At 46.3% G+C, this 19,030-nt stretch overlaps 7 protein-coding genes across 7 annotated transcripts; 3 read left to right on the top strand and 4 right to left on the bottom strand.

Moving 5' to 3' along the window:
• The first annotated feature begins 183 nt into the window (after positions 1-183).
• F4817DRAFT_335670 (alpha/beta-hydrolase) lies at positions 184-2,075 on the top strand. Its single transcript, XM_049303047.1, has 4 exons — positions 184-860; positions 1,001-1,044; positions 1,145-2,006; positions 2,053-2,075. The coding sequence occupies exons 1-3, from the start codon at positions 753-755 to the stop codon at positions 1,785-1,787; spliced, it is 795 nt and encodes a 264-aa protein (XP_049159764.1). The 5' UTR covers positions 184-752; the 3' UTR covers positions 1,788-2,006; positions 2,053-2,075.
• Positions 2,076-3,726: 1,651 nt separating this feature from the next.
• On the top strand, positions 3,727-5,328 carry F4817DRAFT_335658 (alpha/beta-hydrolase). Its single transcript, XM_049303046.1, has 3 exons — positions 3,727-4,159; positions 4,216-4,447; positions 4,586-5,328. Exons 1-3 carry the CDS (start codon positions 3,995-3,997, stop codon positions 5,203-5,205), a joined length of 1,017 nt encoding a protein of 338 aa, XP_049159763.1. The 5' UTR covers positions 3,727-3,994; the 3' UTR covers positions 5,206-5,328.
• Positions 5,329-5,736: 408 nt separating this feature from the next.
• F4817DRAFT_89845 (benzoate 4-monooxygenase cytochrome P450) lies at positions 5,737-7,800 on the bottom strand. Its single transcript, XM_049308035.1, has 7 exons — positions 7,635-7,800; positions 7,492-7,584; positions 7,369-7,438; positions 6,915-7,310; positions 6,673-6,853; positions 6,233-6,614; positions 5,737-6,166 (listed from the first exon to the last, which is right to left on the bottom strand). Exons 1-7 carry the CDS (start codon positions 7,704-7,706, stop codon positions 5,834-5,836), a joined length of 1,527 nt encoding a protein of 508 aa, XP_049159762.1. The 5' UTR covers positions 7,707-7,800; the 3' UTR covers positions 5,737-5,833.
• Positions 7,801-9,707: 1,907 nt separating this feature from the next.
• F4817DRAFT_89889 (uncharacterized protein) lies at positions 9,708-10,886 on the top strand. Its single transcript, XM_049308036.1, has 2 exons — positions 9,708-10,176; positions 10,226-10,886. The coding sequence occupies exons 1-2, from the start codon at positions 9,836-9,838 to the stop codon at positions 10,437-10,439; spliced, it is 555 nt and encodes a 184-aa protein (XP_049159761.1). The 5' UTR covers positions 9,708-9,835; the 3' UTR covers positions 10,440-10,886.
• Positions 10,887-10,984: 98 nt separating this feature from the next.
• On the bottom strand, positions 10,985-12,389 carry F4817DRAFT_315268 (uncharacterized protein; the record flags this gene model as incomplete). Its single annotated transcript, XM_049300514.1, has 2 exons — positions 10,985-11,298; positions 11,426-12,389. The coding sequence occupies 2 exons, from the start codon at positions 12,387-12,389 to the stop codon at positions 10,985-10,987; spliced, it is 1,278 nt and encodes a 425-aa protein (XP_049159760.1).
• Positions 12,390-13,494: 1,105 nt separating this feature from the next.
• F4817DRAFT_89839 (uncharacterized protein) lies at positions 13,495-15,103 on the bottom strand. The gene is made up of 4 exons (XM_049308034.1): positions 14,795-15,103; positions 14,671-14,730; positions 14,473-14,518; positions 13,495-14,290 (listed from the first exon to the last, which is right to left on the bottom strand). Exons 1-4 carry the CDS (start codon positions 14,944-14,946, stop codon positions 14,204-14,206), a joined length of 345 nt encoding a protein of 114 aa, XP_049159759.1. The 5' UTR covers positions 14,947-15,103; the 3' UTR covers positions 13,495-14,203.
• Positions 15,104-15,152: 49 nt separating this feature from the next.
• On the bottom strand, positions 15,153-17,663 carry F4817DRAFT_335635 (protein disulfide isomerase). Its single transcript, XM_049303045.1, has 4 exons — positions 17,268-17,663; positions 16,972-17,126; positions 16,700-16,916; positions 15,153-16,641 (listed from the first exon to the last, which is right to left on the bottom strand). Exons 2-4 carry the CDS (start codon positions 17,114-17,116, stop codon positions 15,483-15,485), a joined length of 1,521 nt encoding a protein of 506 aa, XP_049159758.1. The 5' UTR covers positions 17,117-17,126; positions 17,268-17,663; the 3' UTR covers positions 15,153-15,482.
• Positions 17,664-19,030: the final 1,367 nt, after the last annotated feature.

The raw sequence follows: 19,030 nt of genomic DNA, 5'->3' as shown, positions 1-19,030 counted from the left end.
CTATTCAATCTCGTGACCATAGGTAATAAATACCTTTATGCACCAGTATTTAATCCAGACTTCAAAATGAATTCACATACGACTCATATTTTTCCAATAAAACTTAGTTGCCCTGCCTATATATGATCATGTTATATATATTGATAGCCAAGCACGGAAACGATCGCCCTCACTTAGAAAGATCGGTAATTACGTAAGATACTTACACGAGAGTGATCGTAAGACCAGAAGAAAGTGATGAGACCGCCAGCCAGAATGGACCGCCTCAAAAGTCTAAAATTCAATAGTAATTGAGGTCTAGGTAAGAAGTGGTTAGTATGTAACAGTGTACTTTGAAGCTAGCAAAAGCTTGCTAGGTTTAGCTAGCTACCTTAGCACTAAAGTTTGCCTACAACTACCTTGTAAAATCGATCCCCGGGCAAGTTCGACCGTGGCTCACCCGTTGTTTACGGGTGTTTGAGATTTTTCTAACTGGACGTTCTTTCGCTTCCAAGACTTTCAAAGACCCAATCGACCAACAAACCCCTGCCCGATATTCCCGTCATCAATTCCCAAATTCCCAAATTCCCAAATCCGCGAGTCAAGACCCTCCGCTCCACACGAACGAATGCAAGCCTCCCCTAGGTACTCCTTTTGTGCGTTTCATGTATTTTGGCTAGTACTTTACATAATAGTATAAGCACTTCTTTCATATCTCCCTTCCGTTCTCTCTCTCTTCTAGAACAAAAAGTCCGGGCTACTTTGGTTAGGCCATGTCTCCTTCAGGAGCATCATCGTCACATCTGAGCTATCTGGAGCAGGCCGTCTCGCTCCTTTGTACCGTGGCCGCTTACATGCGTTTGCCAGCTTTGGCCTCCACGGTATGCCTTCACGCTCATCCTCTTTCCAGTCTTCGGCATCCACCTCGTCTACTTCGAAGTTCTTCCGAGCATGTCGAAACACGCAAATCGCCATTGCCAGACAATGCCGGGCCGCAACCGAGCTAACAAATGTCACTCAGGGTGTTGCCGCCGTTCTAACCACCCTACTGTACTTCAAGCAAAAGTGAGCAGCCCGGCGATCTGTCGTATACTCCCCACCCCTCCAGTCTGAGCGTATCATCTGCTATAGAAAGCTAACCACCTTACTCACCCCCCCTTTACAGAGCGCTAATCTACCCGTCTCACATGCCCCCGAATGCTCGAACTAATGTACCTCGACCTTCGCAATTTGGTATCAAAGATTTCGAAGAATTAGTTATACCTACCAACGATGGCGAGAAACTATCGGCGTTCTATATACGCGGCCCGAAAGGTGGTCGTCATTCAAAGTGTACTATATTAATGTTCCACGGTAATGCTGGCAATATCGGGCATCGGCTACCCATAGCTCGCATGCTCATCAACTATATTGGTTGTAATGTCTTCATGCTCGAGTATCGGGGCTACGGTTTATCGACTGGGGAGCCGGATGAGAAAGGGATCGCAATCGATGCCCAGACCGCCTTGGATTATCTACGAAGTCGAGCCGAAACAAGCAGTCACAAGCTTGTTGTTTACGGACAAAGTTTAGGAGGAGCCGTAAGCATTAAGTTGGTATCGAAGAACCAACATGCGGGAGATATTGTTGGTTTGATATTGGAGAATACGTTTCTCTCCATGCGATCATTAATTCCATCCGTTATCCCTCCGGCGAAGTATTTGACTATGTTGTGTCACCAAGTCTGGCCAAGCGAGTCTATTTTGCCGTCTATTACAGAAGTTCCCATATTATTCTTGAGTGGCCTTCAAGATGAGATCGTCCCGTAAGTTAACCACATTCATTCCGTCACATTTCTTACAAGACAAAAACCATGTGATGATTTAAAACAACCATCCACAAAACCTGAGCTCCCTTTCGAGCGCGGATTAAAGCATTGTTCCTGATATAAAGCCCCTCCACGCGGCAGGCTTGGCATGTCTCAGTTGAAGAGCTCAGCTGATTTGTCGGCTAACATCACATGTCTTAGACCCTCCCACATGAGGAAACTATACGAATTAGCTACTACACCCACTAAGATATGGAAGCCGTTACCGGGTGGCGACCATAATTCTAGCGTATTGGAGGAGGGATACTTCGAGGCCATATCAGATTTCGTATCCAACAATGCTGGAGGTGAGAAATCATAATGTTAATTGGGACAGATGCTTCAATATTTCGGACGACCGGGCAAGATTGGGCGTTGGGTTTGTCAAGGCCAATCGTCCTTTTTAATCGTTTACCTTGAAAGATACCCCTACCTTCACGTCAGATTACGTGATGGGTCTTACCTATAGAATATGGTATATTGATATTCTTATGCGTAACAGACGATTGGTGTTTTCAAATGTTCGGATAGCTAAATGAAATGCAGCAATACGCTCTAATGACACAATATTTCATAAGACTTTTACGGTTCACGTTCCGGGGAGAGAGACCCAAATTCGTAGGATTCTGTCAACAACAAATCCTGCGGCTAAATGCTAACAGTCCCTTTGCGCGCTTATCGGATCCAACTGAAGTCGATTTATGCAAGTCTCTTGCGCCGCATACGTGTCACCTATCAGCAGGGCTTCTCTAAGTTAAAGAAGTTGCATTCATTTGCCATCGTCGATTGTCCCATGCTTCATCTTTGTACGTCTCGCCCTTAAAAGCTCTACATAGGTAGCCATATAAAGTAGAGATTACGAAACCTTCAGGCCTATTCGACGTCTAAGCGGCCTGGCTTGGCTAAGAACGTTAAAAGCCACTTGTTATCATCATCACCACCCGACCCTGAATTGAGTCGATGAAGTTGAGCGATGGAACAACCAGGTTCTACAGTCTTGGATAGGGGTAAAGACCCGATTCGATAATTCTTATTATATTGTGCTTATGGTCTCACAACTCAGGCCCAGTCGCTTTTACAATCAGAGAAATAGCCCAACCCAGTGACTCATTCATCAGCTCGATTGAAGGTAAACCGTGAGGCTAGTACTTGTCAGCTTAGCAAATCAATATCTTCGATTCCAATAATCAATCCCGCCCAACCTTTTTCATCCAACATAATCCTTTTTATCTTAGACATTGTTAGGCTTAACCTAGGCCATGTGATATGTTGTCTGTCCAGTCAGACCCCCAGAAGAATAGCTTTCTGAGTCAGTTTTAGTCGGACTAAAAGTCGGCTAAGGGGGTCATTCTAACATATTTCCCTGCAATCGAGGAGGTTAGGATTTCAAAGCATGTGCGGGTGAATTATGGGTTTGTATGGATAGATTGCAATTTTGACTCTTCTTGAGGCTCTGCGACTTGAACCTATAATAGTATGACTTCGACATACGAGTCTTACTACACACAACGTAGTTGAAGATATTGAACGATTAGACAATCCAGGACTCAAGGGACTATTATTAGCCTATTAATAGTTATACCTTTCAATAGAATACGTTCCAACGAAATGAAGGAAAACTGTTATTCATTTTAGTTGACTTGTGAGCGCGAGTATAACTACTTATTAACAAGTCTATATATCGGCGATAGTTAATTAATAAGAATACTACCTTAGAGCAGTTTCACATTCTAATTTAATCCTCTTGTCCAGCCCTACGGTGGTATCTTTTAGGTGAAAAGCAAATACCAAGATCCGGATTTGGTCGCACCCCGATTATTAGGTCTTGGTTCCTCTCCGCAAAATCCCGGATCCTGAAGAAACTATGTACCCAGGCAGCGTGTAAGCTACTTGCATTAGCACGGATAGGTTAGCAATAAGTTTCGAGGCTAAGTCGGAGCTGATCCGGTTATACGATTCATCTGGAGAAGCTATAGACTTAACTAACCCCGAAATTCACTCTTGAGTTTAATGTTACAATCGTTTCCCTGTCTCTCAAGTAGCTATTAGACCGTTTATGCGTAGAGATCCCTTGGTTGACCTCACCTTAGTGTATGCAACTCATATTAGCCAAGTATAGTTCGGACATGTTTAACGTATGTTCGCTGTTAATAAATCAAGTAGATAAGTATGGTCTTTCCATCGGTAGAATCAGTATCAAAAAGCCCAGCATTCCCGACGGCAATATGGAGACTTCAGCCGCATCAGTACGGCCTCTTTCCTGTCGCTGCTGAGAGAGGGGGCCCCCTGAATATTAGCTGGGAGATCCATGGCGAAGGGCCTATCAATCTTATTGTAAGTATCTTCCTTAACCTGCCTATTCCCCATGATAGTAGCCCTAACAAGATTAGCTCATCGGTGGCATTGGTCTGGCAAAGGCGGATTGGCAGCAGCAAACCTTGTACTTCGGTCACGAACGTGGAGACAGGTACTCCGTGCTCGTCTTTGATAATCGCGGTGCGGGCGAGTCAGACAAACCGGTGATGCGGTATAGTACGTCGGAGATGGCGCGTGATTTGCTTGAGGTCCTGGATCATCTCGGTTGGACAGCAGATCGTCAACTTCATATCTCGGGTGGTAGTAGTATGTATCTTCTAATCCCCCCTTTTCTTAGCCCCTCTTTTTCTTATAGAGGCCTTCGAGGCTGGCCCCTTTACTCAAGCCACATATGAATATCCTATCCTATCTATGCATAGTGGTCATTAATTCAAATAACTGCAGTGGGCGGCATGATCGCGCAGGAGGTTGCAGTCCTAGCACCAGAGCGCATTGCTAGTCTGAACCTGCATTGTACCGCGGCCAAGTTAGAGAACAATGGCACATTTATGGAGAGTATGGGCCGCCTTGGTGCTTTGTTGCCTAGAAGCCTCGACAGTGAGATCCGCTCCACGGCAAATGGCTGTTTCCCAGAGGAGTGGCTCATAGCCCCGGATCAGACAGAGCTGCCTAGCGAGAAAACACCAAAGTGCGAAGTACCTGTTGGCGGGTACGGGAAGTTCGACAGCAACTACGAGCGATTTGCAGCGCAAGAGATACATATGCGGCGGAACAAGAACGGGTTTCTATTGCAAGCGGTCGCTGGCGGATTCCACCGAAAGAGCCCTGAACAGCTGAGAGACCTGGCGGACCGGGTATCTAGGGAAAGGATCATGGTCTTGCATGGAACTGTAGATAGGATGATTCCGGTGGACTATGGTAGGAAGTTGATCGAGTATCTGAACCCTGGGAAGGCTTTGATCGTTGAAGGGCTGGGACACGCACCGATTCAACAAATGACAAAATGGTTTAACGAGTTGCTAGAAGAGAGGTGTGCCCTTGGCGAAAAGTTGAGTGGGAGATAAGCTGGATTCTGCCTTGGTAAAATAGGGGGAAACATATTAATGAGCACAACCTACAATGGGAATATTCTCAGCTCATCTTGAACGCTATGTGCTCTTAATACACAAATCCTATCACTTCTAGCGCGAAGCATAGTATAAACACTACAATGTTGGATACCAGGACAAAAGCTTCTACTAGTAGGGAGAGCATAAGTGAAGAGGCCTGACAATGATATGACAACAATTTCACGTGTACACCCACAACAATGCGTGATATAAAGGTAAGTATAGTCGTGGCAGTTGTCGAATGACAGGGTGCTAGACGCCAGGTGTTGTGTCGGCGTCTAGTCGGCTGCCAGGCCACATACCTGAGTCAGATAAAGGTTATATACCATAATAAAGATCATCTTTCAAGCCGGGTCAGACTGTTGGTGAAGTCGCCTGAGGAATGGTAGTCCTGATGTTCTAGTTAGCTCAGTGGGCTAATGCGGTCAAAACGAAGTCAATGACAAGCGGAAGGCCGAGTCACATCTAAGAGCACAGATAGATGACGGACTGCTATGAAGGAGAGGTCGGTTCGAATCCGGCACCTGGTAATATTTTTTGTTCCTTTTTTCTTTATTTATCTCTATTAGTCCCCCCTTATGTGTCATTCAGTATTAACCCCCCTATTATGGGCACGGACCATTAAAGCTGGCTTTTGCCATAAGGAGGTCTGCATCCGAGACTCGCCGTGCCAATCAAGAGTTGGATCGACAAGTTGTAAGTCATAGACCCAGAGCAGCTTCGCAAGCGTAGTCCGCAACTCTAGCCATGCCAAGTTTCTACCAATACATCCTCTAGGGCCTAATGACCATGGCTGACTACAATCCAGGCTGTTGCTTCCGTCAGATTCGAGCCATCTCTCCGGCTTAAATTCCCATGGGTCTTGGAAGTTTGCTGAGGCTAGACAGGCTGAAAGAGGACTTGTATACACGGTGATCTATGAAGAAGTCAGCAAGTTTCCTTATGGTACTCGATAGAAGCTAGTATAGTAGGTATAACGTACCCCTCCAGGAAGAGGACAGCCATCGACTATGTCTCCACCATCTGGTACAAGACGAGGGAGGCCCATTGGTGTTGGGGGATATAAACGCATTCCTTCTAGGATGACTGCACGAAGGTAGGGCATTGACACGGTAGAAAGATAGCCAATGTCTGAGTATTTCTTGAACGTTCCTCGGATCTCGTCTGCTAACTTCGCCAGGGCGTATGTGTTTTGCAGGAGGTAGTAGACTATGGCAGCCAGACTAGACGCAGTGGTGTCACTCCCAGCAACGACGAAGTCAGAGGCGTGAGCAGCAATTTGCCTATCTGATACGATTCTAGGATCTCTGTCCTCGAGAATCCGGGTTAAAAAGTCTTTGCGATCTGTTTTTCTTGTTATCCGCCTTATTGGAGTTAGTAAATGTAACAATACGTTAAGCGTTAGGTTTATTTTACGCATACCTTTTAACAAGCTCGTAACATAATCGTTCGTTGGTTCTAACACCCTCCACGGCTTTCTTGAACTTAGAACGCATGAGTACACGAAGAATTGCGCCGAGAGTGGGATAGCGGCTGAAAATATCTATAAACACTCCTTGCATCAAACCATCCAGGGTTGTAGATATCCAGGGGTGTCGTTCATCTGCGTTATCCTTTAGCTAGAGGCCAGTTGAAGAGTTCCAAGCAAAAGTTAAAAGACTCACCACTATCCAGCGCTCCAAATGTCTCTCCAAAGGCAAGGTCACCCGTAATATCAAAAGTCATCGATTCGAACAACGTCGATATATCAACCCCCTTTTCCGTAGAGCCTTTGATGCCAACTAGTCGGATAAGTTTATCAACAGAGGTAGCAACAAGCGATTCTTGCTCTACAATGGCGCGATCGGAAAATGCGCCAGCTAGACTATTTCGCATCTCCTTGTGGACTTCCGGTCTTCTCTCGCTTATAATCGAACTGATTCCGTTTCCAGCGAAGTTACCGCCGTCGTAGAAAGTTCCCTTTATGAATATTTGGCGACCGGGTTTCTGGCCATAGATATCTTTCCACGACTGAGCAGTGTTGAAAGACACCTCGTTTGGCGCGACGCGGACAACGTGGCCTATGTTATCAGCTCCAGTACATTCATAGGTAGGTACATATATGTATGGCCAACATACCATATTTATTATGCAGTTCAAGTAACTTGTAAGGCTGGCGACCTCCGAGGATCCACGAACAGTATGGAATCTGTAATATTCATAAGTATGGGATCTTTATATAATACATGGTGTTGAACCTACATCGCTAATAGCGGCGATCCAGGGACCTGGAATCTTAGAGAGCGGATGGAAATAAAGGTTGTATATTATCTGAAATGCCCAAAAACCAGCAATCTGCGGATATTAGTTTTGACTATAAAGCTCAAGGGCAGGTCTGTTATTACAATTAGAGCAAGCGGTGTCAGCCCGGCCCGCAAGAATTCGGCGAACATCGTTCGAACTTGTAGGAGTTCCATGGTCGAGAGGTGTAATGTCTGTGTTCCCTTTTCGAGGGCTGTTTATTTATATATGAGGTAGGTATATATAAACCAGGTAACTTATATTCTTGTCTCAGCCACGCGTTTTGTGGAAATTCGAGTCTCATATACGGACTTCTACATGTATATCAACAAGGCCCCCCATCACGGGTTTGATATGACGCTACATGTTGCCCAGGGTAGCCCTACTCGATTTCAGAGGGCATAACCCCCCCAAATTACACGTCAATGCTTCACACATATCGTTATACGGGTTCGAATGCTACGTTTTGATCGCTAAGTATCGTAAAATCGGCCAACTATGCGAACTAGCCCACTTGTAATGAATGTCAGATCCGGCCCAGCGAATCCTAATTAACTCGGCTTAGAAGGCTGGTTGAGGTGGGTTGTGAGAGTACCTACAGGGCTGGTTTAAGACGTCATACTGATGACTTTCTCGGTGAACTAGCAAACAAGACAAGTCGACCGACTATTAAACCCGTAGGAGAGCTCTAGGTGGCTGACCTAAGATTGAAGTCGTAAAAAGTCCGGCCCGAATGTGGCGCGCTTCATGCTAGGTATTCCAATTTCCACCACTTGAAACTAGTAATATCTTCATCGCCGCTTCAAGGATTTCCCTTGTAAGAAGCACATGAAAAAGAAAAGGCTATAGTTCTAGTGTGATATCGTGGTAGAGTAGCATTCTCGGGATGTTGCCCGGATTAGTAATGGACGACTCCGGATCTTGACCGCCAAGGAATGTCACATTAATCACGTTAGACCGCCTAGGTCAAGAGTATGTTAAAGAGGCGGAGAAGAGCATCATCTCGAAGTTTTTAAAGAAAGGAGTACGGATCCGTATAGCCTCGTCCATTCTTAACAAAATTTTGGATTTAACAGCATGAATTATTGGATGATCGGCCGTATAACAGGGGTCAACTATTGAACTACCGTGCACAACGCGGCTATCTTCAAAAGTAACTCTTGACCGCAATCAACTTCTCCACTAAAATAAACGAATAGAGTACCTATTCTAGGTACGGATCCGTAGGTATAGATGGGAATATATAGCAATCTCAACCGGCCAGCCCGAAGCTAATTGGTAAAAAGGGGGGGATAATAATAGGTCCGGATAGCCTCATATTATTTGAGCGAGAACTCACGTGATAGTGAGATCGGATTTATTTACAAGTTCTTGGGTGGAAGATGGAAGATGGAAGACGGTAGATGGAAGACGGTAGATGGTAGATGGTAACCTAAGCTATTCGACCGGGCGCATCAGGTCACAGGTGTATATTATTCGGTGTAAGAATTGGCCGTCGACATCCGTCAATGTCTCGCTCATTGGCTCGTCCTCATGCGCCTCCTGCACATAATTAACGTGATGATTGGGCTACGTCCCCGGATTCGCGTCATATGCGGACAATGGCGTCCTAAGAAGTAACACAACTTGCATTGAGCCGGCTTAATTTTCGTGCGGCCTCAGAGCCTTATCCGATCGCATTGGCCTAAAGAGAGGCCCAGAGGCATCGCGCATATAAGCACCCCTCCCAAACCCCAGCCGTCAGATTTTCCCTCCTTCTTGCTAAGCATTCCGGAGGGGGAGTTGAGAGATCACTCCTCAACCTTCGTAAAAGTGAGTCTTTGCTGTAATATTTCTTTCTAGCTTCGGTATGACTAACCGCGTTTTCTACAGCTAAGCCAAGCTTCGTCGATTGTTACAAGATCCATAGTGACTCCCGAGGGAGGGCACAGACTGTCCTCCCTCGTACTCAATTTCGGAACGATGCAGCAGTAGTCAGGCAAGTAAAGGCTCCGACGGCAATCCGTCAGAGGCCGGTCTCGAGGACGCTTTTGTTGGACTGGAAGCATCTCCTGACCTCTTCGGATTTCCCGGAGCTTTTAATGTTCTCGATTACTATACAGGGGACGATCCAGGGGGGATATTTGGGGAGTGTCTTCCAGATATACGTCCGGATATACGTCCGGGTGTATGTCAGGAGGTATGTCCAGATGTATATCCAAATGTATGTCCAGATATATGTCCGGATGTATATCCGGATGTATGTCTGGGAGGGAGTGGGGGTGAGAGTTGTGGAGAGTTGGAGGATGAGTGGTCTGGCGTGCCGATGCCTGGCCAGTTCCCGATATCGAACTGGTTGGCAGGGAGACTCAACGTCACTCATGGTGATGACGAGTGCAGCCTTTCACCCGGGCAGCCTTTGGAGGCCCAGTTCGCCGATATCAGCCAAAACGAACTGGACTTCGATCCAAATATGGGCTCGGATTTAGACCTGTCGTCACTGAACTTCATCGATCCCAGTGCTGGACAGCCTTCCTTATTAGAAGAGGGGCAGAGCGGACTATCTACGGGCACGCGTTCAGAAAAGGGCTCAGCAGAACATCTTACGGGACCGGATTTCGTGTGCGGCACATGTGACGTCTCCTTCCCTTCCCAGGGCAAGTTAAAGTATGTCTTCCATGATAAGAGATAGGAGTTCACGCTCACCATTTCACAGTACACATAATAGACGTCACGAGAAAAACCATCGCTGCACCCAATGCGAATGGTCTTTCTCGGAAGCACGAGACCTACGCCGCCACGTACAGTCGATACACCAGCAGGAGTGGGACCAATGTTCCCAGTGTGAGAGGAAGTTCAAACGACGGGGTGATAACTTGCGACGGCACATGACGCAGTATTGCAAGTATAGAAATAGAGACGTGGTTTAGGGGGTGAGTTGGCCAGTCGCACAGGCACGCCGGAGGATAAATACGATGGCAAGGGCATTTTTGTTATCGCTTTACATCAATCAGGACACGTTGCTCCGAGGTAACCGCAGAGCCTTGATCGATTTAATGATGTATTATATAGCATATATATGATATAATACATCATTACATCGGTCAAGGATGTGGTTCAGTCCAAACTCGGGCCAAATTCCGTCACTAGGTAGCTACATGAGTTTGTGAGGATGTTGACCTTGTCGGCCTCATCGTCGACAAGGTCAACATCCTCACTGGTAGTACTAGTGGCAGTCATTAATTTAAGTAAATCCCTTGCCATGCAAGCTTACTTACCTTAGGTATATTCTCCCGGATCCATGACTTCATCTTGTATAAATTGACGTATCCCTATCTCGACAATATCGACATTACATGAACTACTAAGAACAGGAGTCTGTACTGTAAATTTACCCAAACATCATGGCTAGATAGAATTCACTCATTCATTTCATGCCTTTTAATTTTCATCTATCTCAATTACTACTCACCAACTATGGGTATACCTTTCCAGCAAGCGTAAAAGTGGATGGATCCGACGTATCGACGGTGTATTCCCATATCTGGTCATCAGATATCCCGTAGAACGTCGCGTCCGTCGTCATCGCAATAGCAGAGAAGTTCGTCGACTCCCCGTCAGCAAAGTTAATCTGCGGAATCGCATTATAAGCTGCCCCATCCCATCGAGCTCCCTTTACGCCCCCGCCTGTAGATAAGGCGACGAAGAGCGCTTCGTTCCAGTTATCCATCGTAGTAGCAGCGAATTGCCGTGTCGTTAGAGGGTCAACGCCGTCTAATATCGTTCCATCTGGTATCGGTTAGCATAGTCGTGGAAACCCGACCTCACCATCTTGCTTCCAGTTCCAATCTCCTATGAACGTTGTCTTGCCCATTGAACTCGGCCTCCTTTGGGAAGCAAGCGTCAGTCCATGGACATAAGTGCCGTTGAGCGACGGCAGAAACTGCATTGGCCCCGATTACCGGCTCTGTGTTGTTGTCCCAATTGCTGGCGTTTGCGATCCTGATGAAGCCCTCTCGCCCCTGGTACGCGAGAACCCAGTTTCCCACGCAGCTATCCCTCGGACAGCGCTGCCAAGCCACCGCTAGCTGTGTGCTGTTCCATGTCCGAAGTATCGACGAGCTATACGTCCAGAAGTTGGGGTTTCCGATCGGATTGTTTAAATTCACCCAACTGATGGTAGGGTCTGGGTCGGTCGAAGCTTCTGAGAACCAGACATGCACCTCGTACAGGGGACCCCATCTATTATCAGCAGACGCGCAAGCCAGGGATGTCCCCGGGATTGGGTGAATAGGCCCCGTCGTCGATGATGACAGTAGCTGGCTGACGTTCTTCGTCGTCCACGTCTTATTCTCAGAGTCCCATTGCCGAGTAATGATAGCATTGTAAGGATCTTGGAAAAACACGTGCCTGTGAATATTGCCTTGGGAGTCTGTCCAGTTGGAAGCCGCAAGCTTTGATGTACTTAGGATATTGACATTTCCCGTCGTCCCTGGTTCTGGTCCCGGGTCTGGCGTTACACTCGAATCGCTGTGGCTGCTAGACAAGCCTCCAGCAACGCCTCCGGCGATGGCTCCGATTATAACTAGTATGACAACCGCCAGGACAATGTAAAAGGTGCGTGGTGATAGTCCACATATCCTTCGCTTCGCATTGCCGTCATTCTGTCCCTGGGCGACTGCTGCCTCCGTATCGACGCCCTTCGCTTCTGGCTTTGGGGTATCCCACGCGTTGAGTGTGGAGACGGGCTGCGGATATTCACCTTCTGGATGAGGTACCACTTCTTTATTTGAACCCTCCTGAGGATTTGAGGCCTCTACGCTTTGTACCTCGAGCGTGCTGTAAGATTCGGGGCCATGGTGGTGATCTACCGATGCCATCGAGACATAGCTACTTCAGATAGTAGCTAGATGTTAAATGAAGACAAGACTTCCAGCATCGCCGTAGGCGAGTTCCCCTCGCACTCCCAAGGGGGCGTAGATATTTAAACGATCGACGTTCAGTAGCGTACTTCTCTGTTCCATCCTTGGCTTCATTTCGTATCCTAAACGCTCTGACGTATAGTCAGATTTTGGATTCAGCTTAGCAACGCAGCCTACTCTTAATTGGTACAAGGAAGCATTCGAAGGACCGAAAACAATAAAAATATGGATAAAAGTCAGCCTTCACGTGTAACGAGTGTTGCAATAAGTGATCCACAACTTTTGGAGCTCGGTATATATCAGCCTATAATACTTATTAGCACGTAGTCAATACTAGGTAGGTCAAGCATCGATCGTATTAGTACTATTATTTGCTATTTAAGCCATTCAAAACGTATAAGCCTCGATAGACCCATATGTGAGTTAGCTCCGCCATCCTTCCTCGTTCCCATACAACATGGTATCCAAGCATCTTATGCTCGGTACTTTGAGATGTACCCCATCTTACACGTGCATGCCGATCCTCATAAGAGCATGAACGCACCACTACGCGGTGTTGCATAGGGCTGAAGATGGAACTTTTTTTCAGCTGTAAATTTGTCCTCGGTGTATGTCCTTCTCGAAGTTTTAACCGAAGCTGCTGGGCATCAAAAGTTTAAAGTTCATCACAAGGTTTCTATTTAGGTAGTTATCTAAGATTGGTACGATGTCCTATGGGGTTGGAAAGCTCTAGGATAATGAGGGAATAGCCATTATTCATATTCTTGCATGATAACATGTAGGTATGACAAGGTATCCGTACGGATTAGGTAATAGAAAGGAATAACGTAACGAAAGGAAAGGAAAGGAAAGGAAACACAAATACGAAATGAGGCTATCACGATGACTGTTGTTGTACTGATTGATTGATGTGGATGATGTATTGTGTGTGTGGGTGCTACCTAGAAAGAATTGCCTTTTGTGTGGGGAATAGTCACGTGTTGCCACGTGACTATCCTTACGTAATGGCATGACTAATTGACATGCCTACATAACATAAACATATAAGTGATAGTTATAGCTTCAAGTATCATTTCTACTTCTCGTAGCTTAGTTATATAAAATTATAAAATTATAAGGAACTTATTCAGCTTGATGCATAGATAGAATTTGTGTGACTGGCAAACAATAAAGAAAACTGGTTGTCCAAACTCTTTCGCGCTTTGGCTAGCTACATTCAACGACGAGATACCAAGCAAGATGAGCAGCCAATATCAATAGCACCTACATACGAAAATCGCTACCCGGGCGGAGCTTCATTAGTCAGACCACCGAGTCGTACTTTGGAAACATCTGGCCACAACATAGTTGATGAGTGCATGCGGCCCGGACCGGTTAAAAGTGGAACCTCTCCGGAATCTACCTGAGCTGAGATCCGGGAGCTGTCGGATATGTTGAGATGTAGTGTAACTAGTCGATAAAAAGCTAAACATTGAACCAAGTTCAAAGAAGGTGCCTGGATAGCTATAGAGCAAGCGTATAGAGGTAGACATGTTGCGTAATGTACGGTTTCCGGGAATAGAAAATCAAGAATTGTCTTGCAGAACCATTATAAATGTGCTCCTGTTACTGTATAGTTTAGCCATCAATGCTTTTAACTCCCCGCTAGCTGACCAAAAACTAATGTTCTTTTGAGGTGCGAACCCTTTGCATGTTGCTTCCAGTGTCGAGAAATGTATGTACGATGCCCATATTCCTACACCATTACCCCTATCACCTATCCGGTCGTCCGTTTACTTCCTTTTCCTTTCCGCGGCGTCCATCTTCTCTTCGAGTTGCTCGACGTACGTGTTCAGTCGTTGGCACGCAGCCTGTAGAGCCTGTTTTCCGGACACCACAAGTTAGTCGGGGTGTTGCTTCCGAAGGAGTCGAGGTCGAGAGGGAGGAGGGTGAGGAGGAGGAGGAATTCATGTCTAGGAAAAGAAATCGCTAAAGACGGTCCCCAACTCCAACGCTGGAAAGCAAAACGCAAGATTCGGAATAATCAAATGCAGTAACGCACATAGATGTCCTCCGTCAATAACTCGTTGGAGGCCTTATATTCTCGTCTATTGAACTTAAGGTTAGTATTTTGTTCTCGCCTATTCTTATAGACGATGCTCTTGGTTGAAGTCCCTGTGATATAGACGTCATGTATTCGCATGGAGCGTATTCACGGATCCTAGAGACTTGTGGAGCGTAGTCGCGAGATTATACTGACAGGACATAGCCGTAAATGCCAGCACCCGCGAGAGTCGAACCGAGGAGGAAACCAAAGAGCCTGCAGCAATCCATGTGCTATTAGTCTCTAAATAAACCCTTCTATTATCGTATATCTAACTCACCCTCCGCGAAAGGCACCCACGGGCTTGCGAACAGGTAAGGGAGTCGTTGCGTCGGCCATCGTTCGTGCTGTTGCGTGGAAACTGCGTGTAGCGCGCATTGGAGCGGCCACGGAGGCGCTTTGAAGTCGGCCGAGTAAAACCCTCGACGCCATGGCTTTCGAACAACGAAATTTAGATATTTCCGTGCGCGATGTTTAAATGGATTCCACTAAAGTCTGTGCTGCTTTTTTAAAGTTGGGTGGCCAAAAGGCTTCAAAGAAGACGTCAATTAATTGAGTTACATAAGAGTTCCCAAGGTGGGTCCTAAAGTTGCTCAGGCGGCGGATATTTCTCGGCAGCATCTTGACAGTTGGTCAATCTCGGGAACAGCTCACTAAACGAGTCCTCTTGGTTGGTTACTACATTTAGGTATGTACTACATTGCTACGTAAGGCCAGAAATAAGAAATATTACCTCACTTCGTACGGCACAAAATCAGTGAACAGCATCAAAATTATCATCAAGACCAAAACAAAACAATCATGAAACATATAAACGGAAAATTCATGACCCTTTATGCTGAACTACCTGAAGTCAACATTCGTATCCCAGTCCCAGTGACCCAGCGTACCGGCCGATTAAGATGTCCGGTTCATATAACTAGAAAGTGTACATTTGCTTTTTCTTGACTCATTCTCGATTCCCTAGTTTACAACTCGTCGTGCGTCGACTGCGCAGCCTCGCTGCTAGTAGACTTGGATTCAGTTGCGGCGGGAGCAACGGGGGTCTCTTCCTCCTGTCCTTCCGACACCTCGGCCTTGTACTTGCCGTTCTCCTTAACAAACTTGATCAGGTCCTCAACAGTTCGGCTGCCAGAGTAGCTGATCGGCTGGTCCTTGGCGCCAGCGGGGTACAGCTTGATGGTAGGGAAACCCTGGATCTCATCGGGCACGTCGTTGGCAGTAGCGTCAACCTTTGCGATGACGACCTTGTCCTTGAACTCGCTCTTGCTGTACAGAGAAGCAAGGTCCTCGTACTTAGGGGCGAGAGCCTTGCAGTGACCGCACCAGGGAGCGTAGAACTCGATCAAGACATCCTTGGAGTCGTCCAAGACAATCTCCTCGTACGTCTTGCCAACAACGACGGTGACCGCGCCTTCCTGCTTCTCAGGAATCGGCTCAGACTTAAGGCTGGGCTCAATCTTTCCAGCCGCGAAGTCGTCGACGAAAGCGCTGATAGTGTCGTAGGTAATCTCCTTCTCCTGGTCGAAGGGGAACTTCTGGTTCTTAACCGTCTCCTGGATGGCGAAGGACGGGAATTTGTCGGCCTTGAGGTTAAGGTTGTTGGCGTGAGCACCGAAAGACTGGGCATCGATGGTAGCAAAGTTGATCTTGCCACGGTACTTCTCAGCGACGGGCTTGAGAGCATCGCTAAGTTCCTTTCGCTCCTCGGCAGTCTCGGAGAAGATGTAGGCAAGAGGGATACCGGCAGACATGTAGCCGGAATAGGTGTCGGGGCCGACCTCACCAATCAGGGGTGTGGAGGCAACCTTAGCGAACTTCTCAATAGCCTCCTCGTCGAATTTCTCCGAGAAGGTAGCCTTGCCCTCATCGAACTGCTTGTATAGAACAACGGCCGGCGCCTTAACACCCTCGGCCTCAGCCAATGCAGCATCGTTAGTGGCACCGAAGAGGTAAGAGTCCCTGTACTTCTCAGCAACCTTGGTGTAAGTCTCGTTGGAGGCCTTGTCGGAGGCGTCGATGTAGGCAACCAAGACAACCTTGTCGGCGGTCTTGAAATCCTCGAGGGTTTCCGATGTCAGAAGCGAAACGGCGGGGAGGGACTGCTTGATCATGTATGAAGTGATTCTGGAAGTCAAGTCAGCAACTACATGTAGATGTAATTGGATCCGGATGGATTACTCACGCAGCAGCTTTCCTTTGGCCCGTGTAAGGAGTGATGCTCTCCAGACCACGGAAGATCTTGAGCGTTGGGTAACCCTCAACGCCATATGTTTGGCAGAGTTCACTCTCCTCTGTGCAGTCGACCTTAGCCAACTTGATCGACTTCTCCTTCAACGTAGTAGCGGCCTCTTCGTACTCAGGCGCGAGGGCCTTGCAGTGACCACACCAGGGAGCGAAGACTGCGTGGAGTATTAGCGACAGCTCTGATACCTCGTAGTTGGAAGCACGACTTACACTCTGCTAGAACGAGGTCATTACCCTTGACGAATTCCTCAAAGGTGTCCTTGCTTAGTTGTGCGACATCTGATGCGGCATCCGCAGCATGAACGCCTGTACTGGCTGCAAGCAGGCCAAAAAGAAAGTTCCGAGCCGTGTACATAGTGAAGCACCTGAATAGTAATCGACCAGGTTAGCTACCTATCTCAGATTGCGATTTCTAGGTGGAGGAGGTTGCAGAAATAAGAGCTGGGGAAGCCTGTAGAAATGCAGTGGGGGACAAGATGGAGAAAAAAATTAGTAGTTTAACATACCTATAATATTACCACTGGCTACGTAGAAGAGTAATGAACTGTCGGAGAAAAAAAGTGAAGTGAATGTAGAATGTAGATGAAGACGTTTTGTATTCTCCTACAATGGCATATGTGTCCCCTTCAGAACAGGGAATGTGAATTTGGAGAAGATTGACAAGTTGGATAAATGGCTGAATGGTTCCGAATATCTGGCCACAGTCTGTCCAACCCCAAGCTTAATCATCAGATAAGTTAAGTTCATAACCGTGCCCACTAAAATACCTGTGGCTTACGCAGCTCTAGCAGATGGCCTAGACAATTATTAGAAATGCAGGGACGTGGAAAGGCCCCACCTCTCGATAGAACTAAACAACTTTATCAAAGCGGTGTGGAGTTCAATTGATGGGTAAAGTTAATGACAAGTGTTCTCTTTTCTACCCCTCTCGCCACTAAGAATCTAGGAAAGTACCATGTATGCAGAGCGCACCGCCACCTATCCGATGGGATTTTTGGGGAACCCCTGCGTTGATGTGCAATGGACCCACCTAATTTTACGACGTACCTTGCTACTAGCCCCACTCAGATGCCTCAATCGCAAATAGATTAAGTCAGATCAACACCCAGATCAGTAAGTCCGGAAGGAAGGGCTCGAGGATTTAGACGAATATAATGACGGAAGTCACAATACCCGGTAGGCTCGGTTCATAAACCCGTCGATGTGACTTATGAATACTTGATGTATCAAACACTATTCCAACTGGCCAGTTGTCAACTTTCTAACGTTAGAACAATGGCTGCCGTTATCAGGTGGTTACTAGATTGTCGCACTAGGCTAGGTATTGATTCGTTACAAATCAAGGGGATTATCGAGTATGAGACCTTGTGATATGCATATCTACAACGGTAGCTTACTCAATTGATCACATCTGCCATCCCTGCATACGGAACGTTGATTAATGCACGCTGCCAGATTTATTGCATAGATCCATTTGCAGACCATTCCGCAGCGCGGCTGAATATGAGCCCCATCCCAGGACCCTGAACGTTGTAATAAATTTAGTCTTTGCGACGCTACCACTTCCCATAGCATCGTCAATGAGAAATTTCAAGCAGTCATGCTAACCATGGAATTTGCCTAAGGGTCTAACATTATTTGATTTCTCAAGACCAAAGTTAATATGTTGGTAGTTATAGCAACCTGAGTAGTTCATATTTATTGGTTTAGTTACATCTGAAAGAATATATTTAGCAGGTGGTTATATAAGAAGACGAAGTAGGATTATTAAATTACATAGTATCTCAAAATGCAAATTCCTAGGGAGGTATTTAACTCCCTATGAGATTTCTCTAAAGATTAAATGCTTCATACAATCATCCGTTTAGAAAATTGAAAAACAGACCGGATATCTTGAATGATTTAGAGATGGATAGCTACGCTTCTATTAGAACTATGTATAGAATGTCTAGCAATAATAGCTACTAAACGCCCAGTGGCAGCTATGCTATTACTCATCATTCGCATAGGATTAATACATGTAGGAAGGGCTTCTTTTGACTATCATCATAATAGAAAAGAGATAGTTCTAAAGGGAACCAGAAAATGTCGTGTTGATTTATAGACTCATATATCTTTCGATATCCAAGTATATCATGAGAGTTATGGCTACTTATAGGTAGCTGGCCAATAACGTTAGTCCTTCTCGCTTACATGAAGCTTAAAGGGGTATGTAGGTAGCGGCTTTAGATATATGGAAGGTAGGTATCTACGAGTTAGTAGATTAAGA

This window comes from Daldinia loculata, assembly GCF_022478755.1.
Source record: "Daldinia loculata strain CBS 113971 unplaced genomic scaffold F4817scaffold_20, whole genome shotgun sequence".
NCBI lineage: Eukaryota > Fungi > Ascomycota > Sordariomycetes > Xylariales > Hypoxylaceae > Daldinia > Daldinia loculata.
This window is presented reverse-complemented; position numbering and strand designations above follow the sequence as displayed.

Excerpts from the sequence above, each read along its gene's own strand:
- F4817DRAFT_89889 (XM_049308036.1), top strand. The coding sequence starts at position 9,836 with ATGCCTGGCCAGTTCCCGATATCGAACTGGTTGGCAGGGAGACTCAAC. Across the intron at positions 10,177-10,225 it reads CCTTCCCAGGGCAAGTTAAA|TACACATAATAGACGTCACG; the intron begins GTATGTCTTCCA and ends ACCATTTCACAG.
- F4817DRAFT_89845 (XM_049308035.1), bottom strand. The coding sequence starts at position 7,706 with ATGGAACTCCTACAAGTTCGAACGATGTTCGCCGAATTCTTGCGGGCC. Across the intron at positions 7,439-7,491 it reads GGATCGCCGCTATTAGCGAT|ATTCCATACTGTTCGTGGAT; the intron begins GTAGGTTCAACA and ends TGAATATTACAG. Across the intron at positions 6,854-6,914 it reads ATTTGGAGCGCTGGATAGTG|ATGAACGACACCCCTGGATA; the intron begins GTGAGTCTTTTA and ends AGGATAACGCAG.
- F4817DRAFT_335635 (XM_049303045.1), bottom strand. The coding sequence starts at position 17,116 with ATGTACACGGCTCGGAACTTTCTTTTTGGCCTGCTTGCAGCCAGTACA. Across the intron at positions 16,917-16,971 it reads TGACCTCGTTCTAGCAGAGT|TCTTCGCTCCCTGGTGTGGT; the intron begins GTAAGTCGTGCT and ends TACTCCACGCAG. Across the intron at positions 16,642-16,699 it reads GGCCAAAGGAAAGCTGCTGC|AATCACTTCATACATGATCA; the intron begins GTGAGTAATCCA and ends CTTGACTTCCAG.
- F4817DRAFT_335658 (XM_049303046.1), top strand. The coding sequence starts at position 3,995 with ATGGTCTTTCCATCGGTAGAATCAGTATCAAAAAGCCCAGCATTCCCG. Across the intron at positions 4,160-4,215 it reads AAGGGCCTATCAATCTTATT|CTCATCGGTGGCATTGGTCT; the intron begins GTAAGTATCTTC and ends TAACAAGATTAG. Across the intron at positions 4,448-4,585 it reads TCATATCTCGGGTGGTAGTA|TGGGCGGCATGATCGCGCAG; the intron begins GTATGTATCTTC and ends AAATAACTGCAG.
- F4817DRAFT_335670 (XM_049303047.1), top strand. The coding sequence starts at position 753 with ATGTCTCCTTCAGGAGCATCATCGTCACATCTGAGCTATCTGGAGCAG. Across the intron at positions 861-1,000 it reads TGCCAGCTTTGGCCTCCACG|GGTGTTGCCGCCGTTCTAAC; the intron begins GTATGCCTTCAC and ends AATGTCACTCAG. Across the intron at positions 1,045-1,144 it reads CTACTGTACTTCAAGCAAAA|AGCGCTAATCTACCCGTCTC; the intron begins GTGAGCAGCCCG and ends CCCCCTTTACAG.
- F4817DRAFT_89839 (XM_049308034.1), bottom strand. The coding sequence starts at position 14,946 with ATGGCGTCGAGGGTTTTACTCGGCCGACTTCAAAGCGCCTCCGTGGCC. Across the intron at positions 14,731-14,794 it reads GTGGGTGCCTTTCGCGGAGG|GCTCTTTGGTTTCCTCCTCG; the intron begins GTGAGTTAGATA and ends GGATTGCTGCAG. Across the intron at positions 14,291-14,472 it reads TATTGACGGAGGACATCTAT|GCTCTACAGGCTGCGTGCCA; the intron begins GTGCGTTACTGC and ends TCCGGAAAACAG.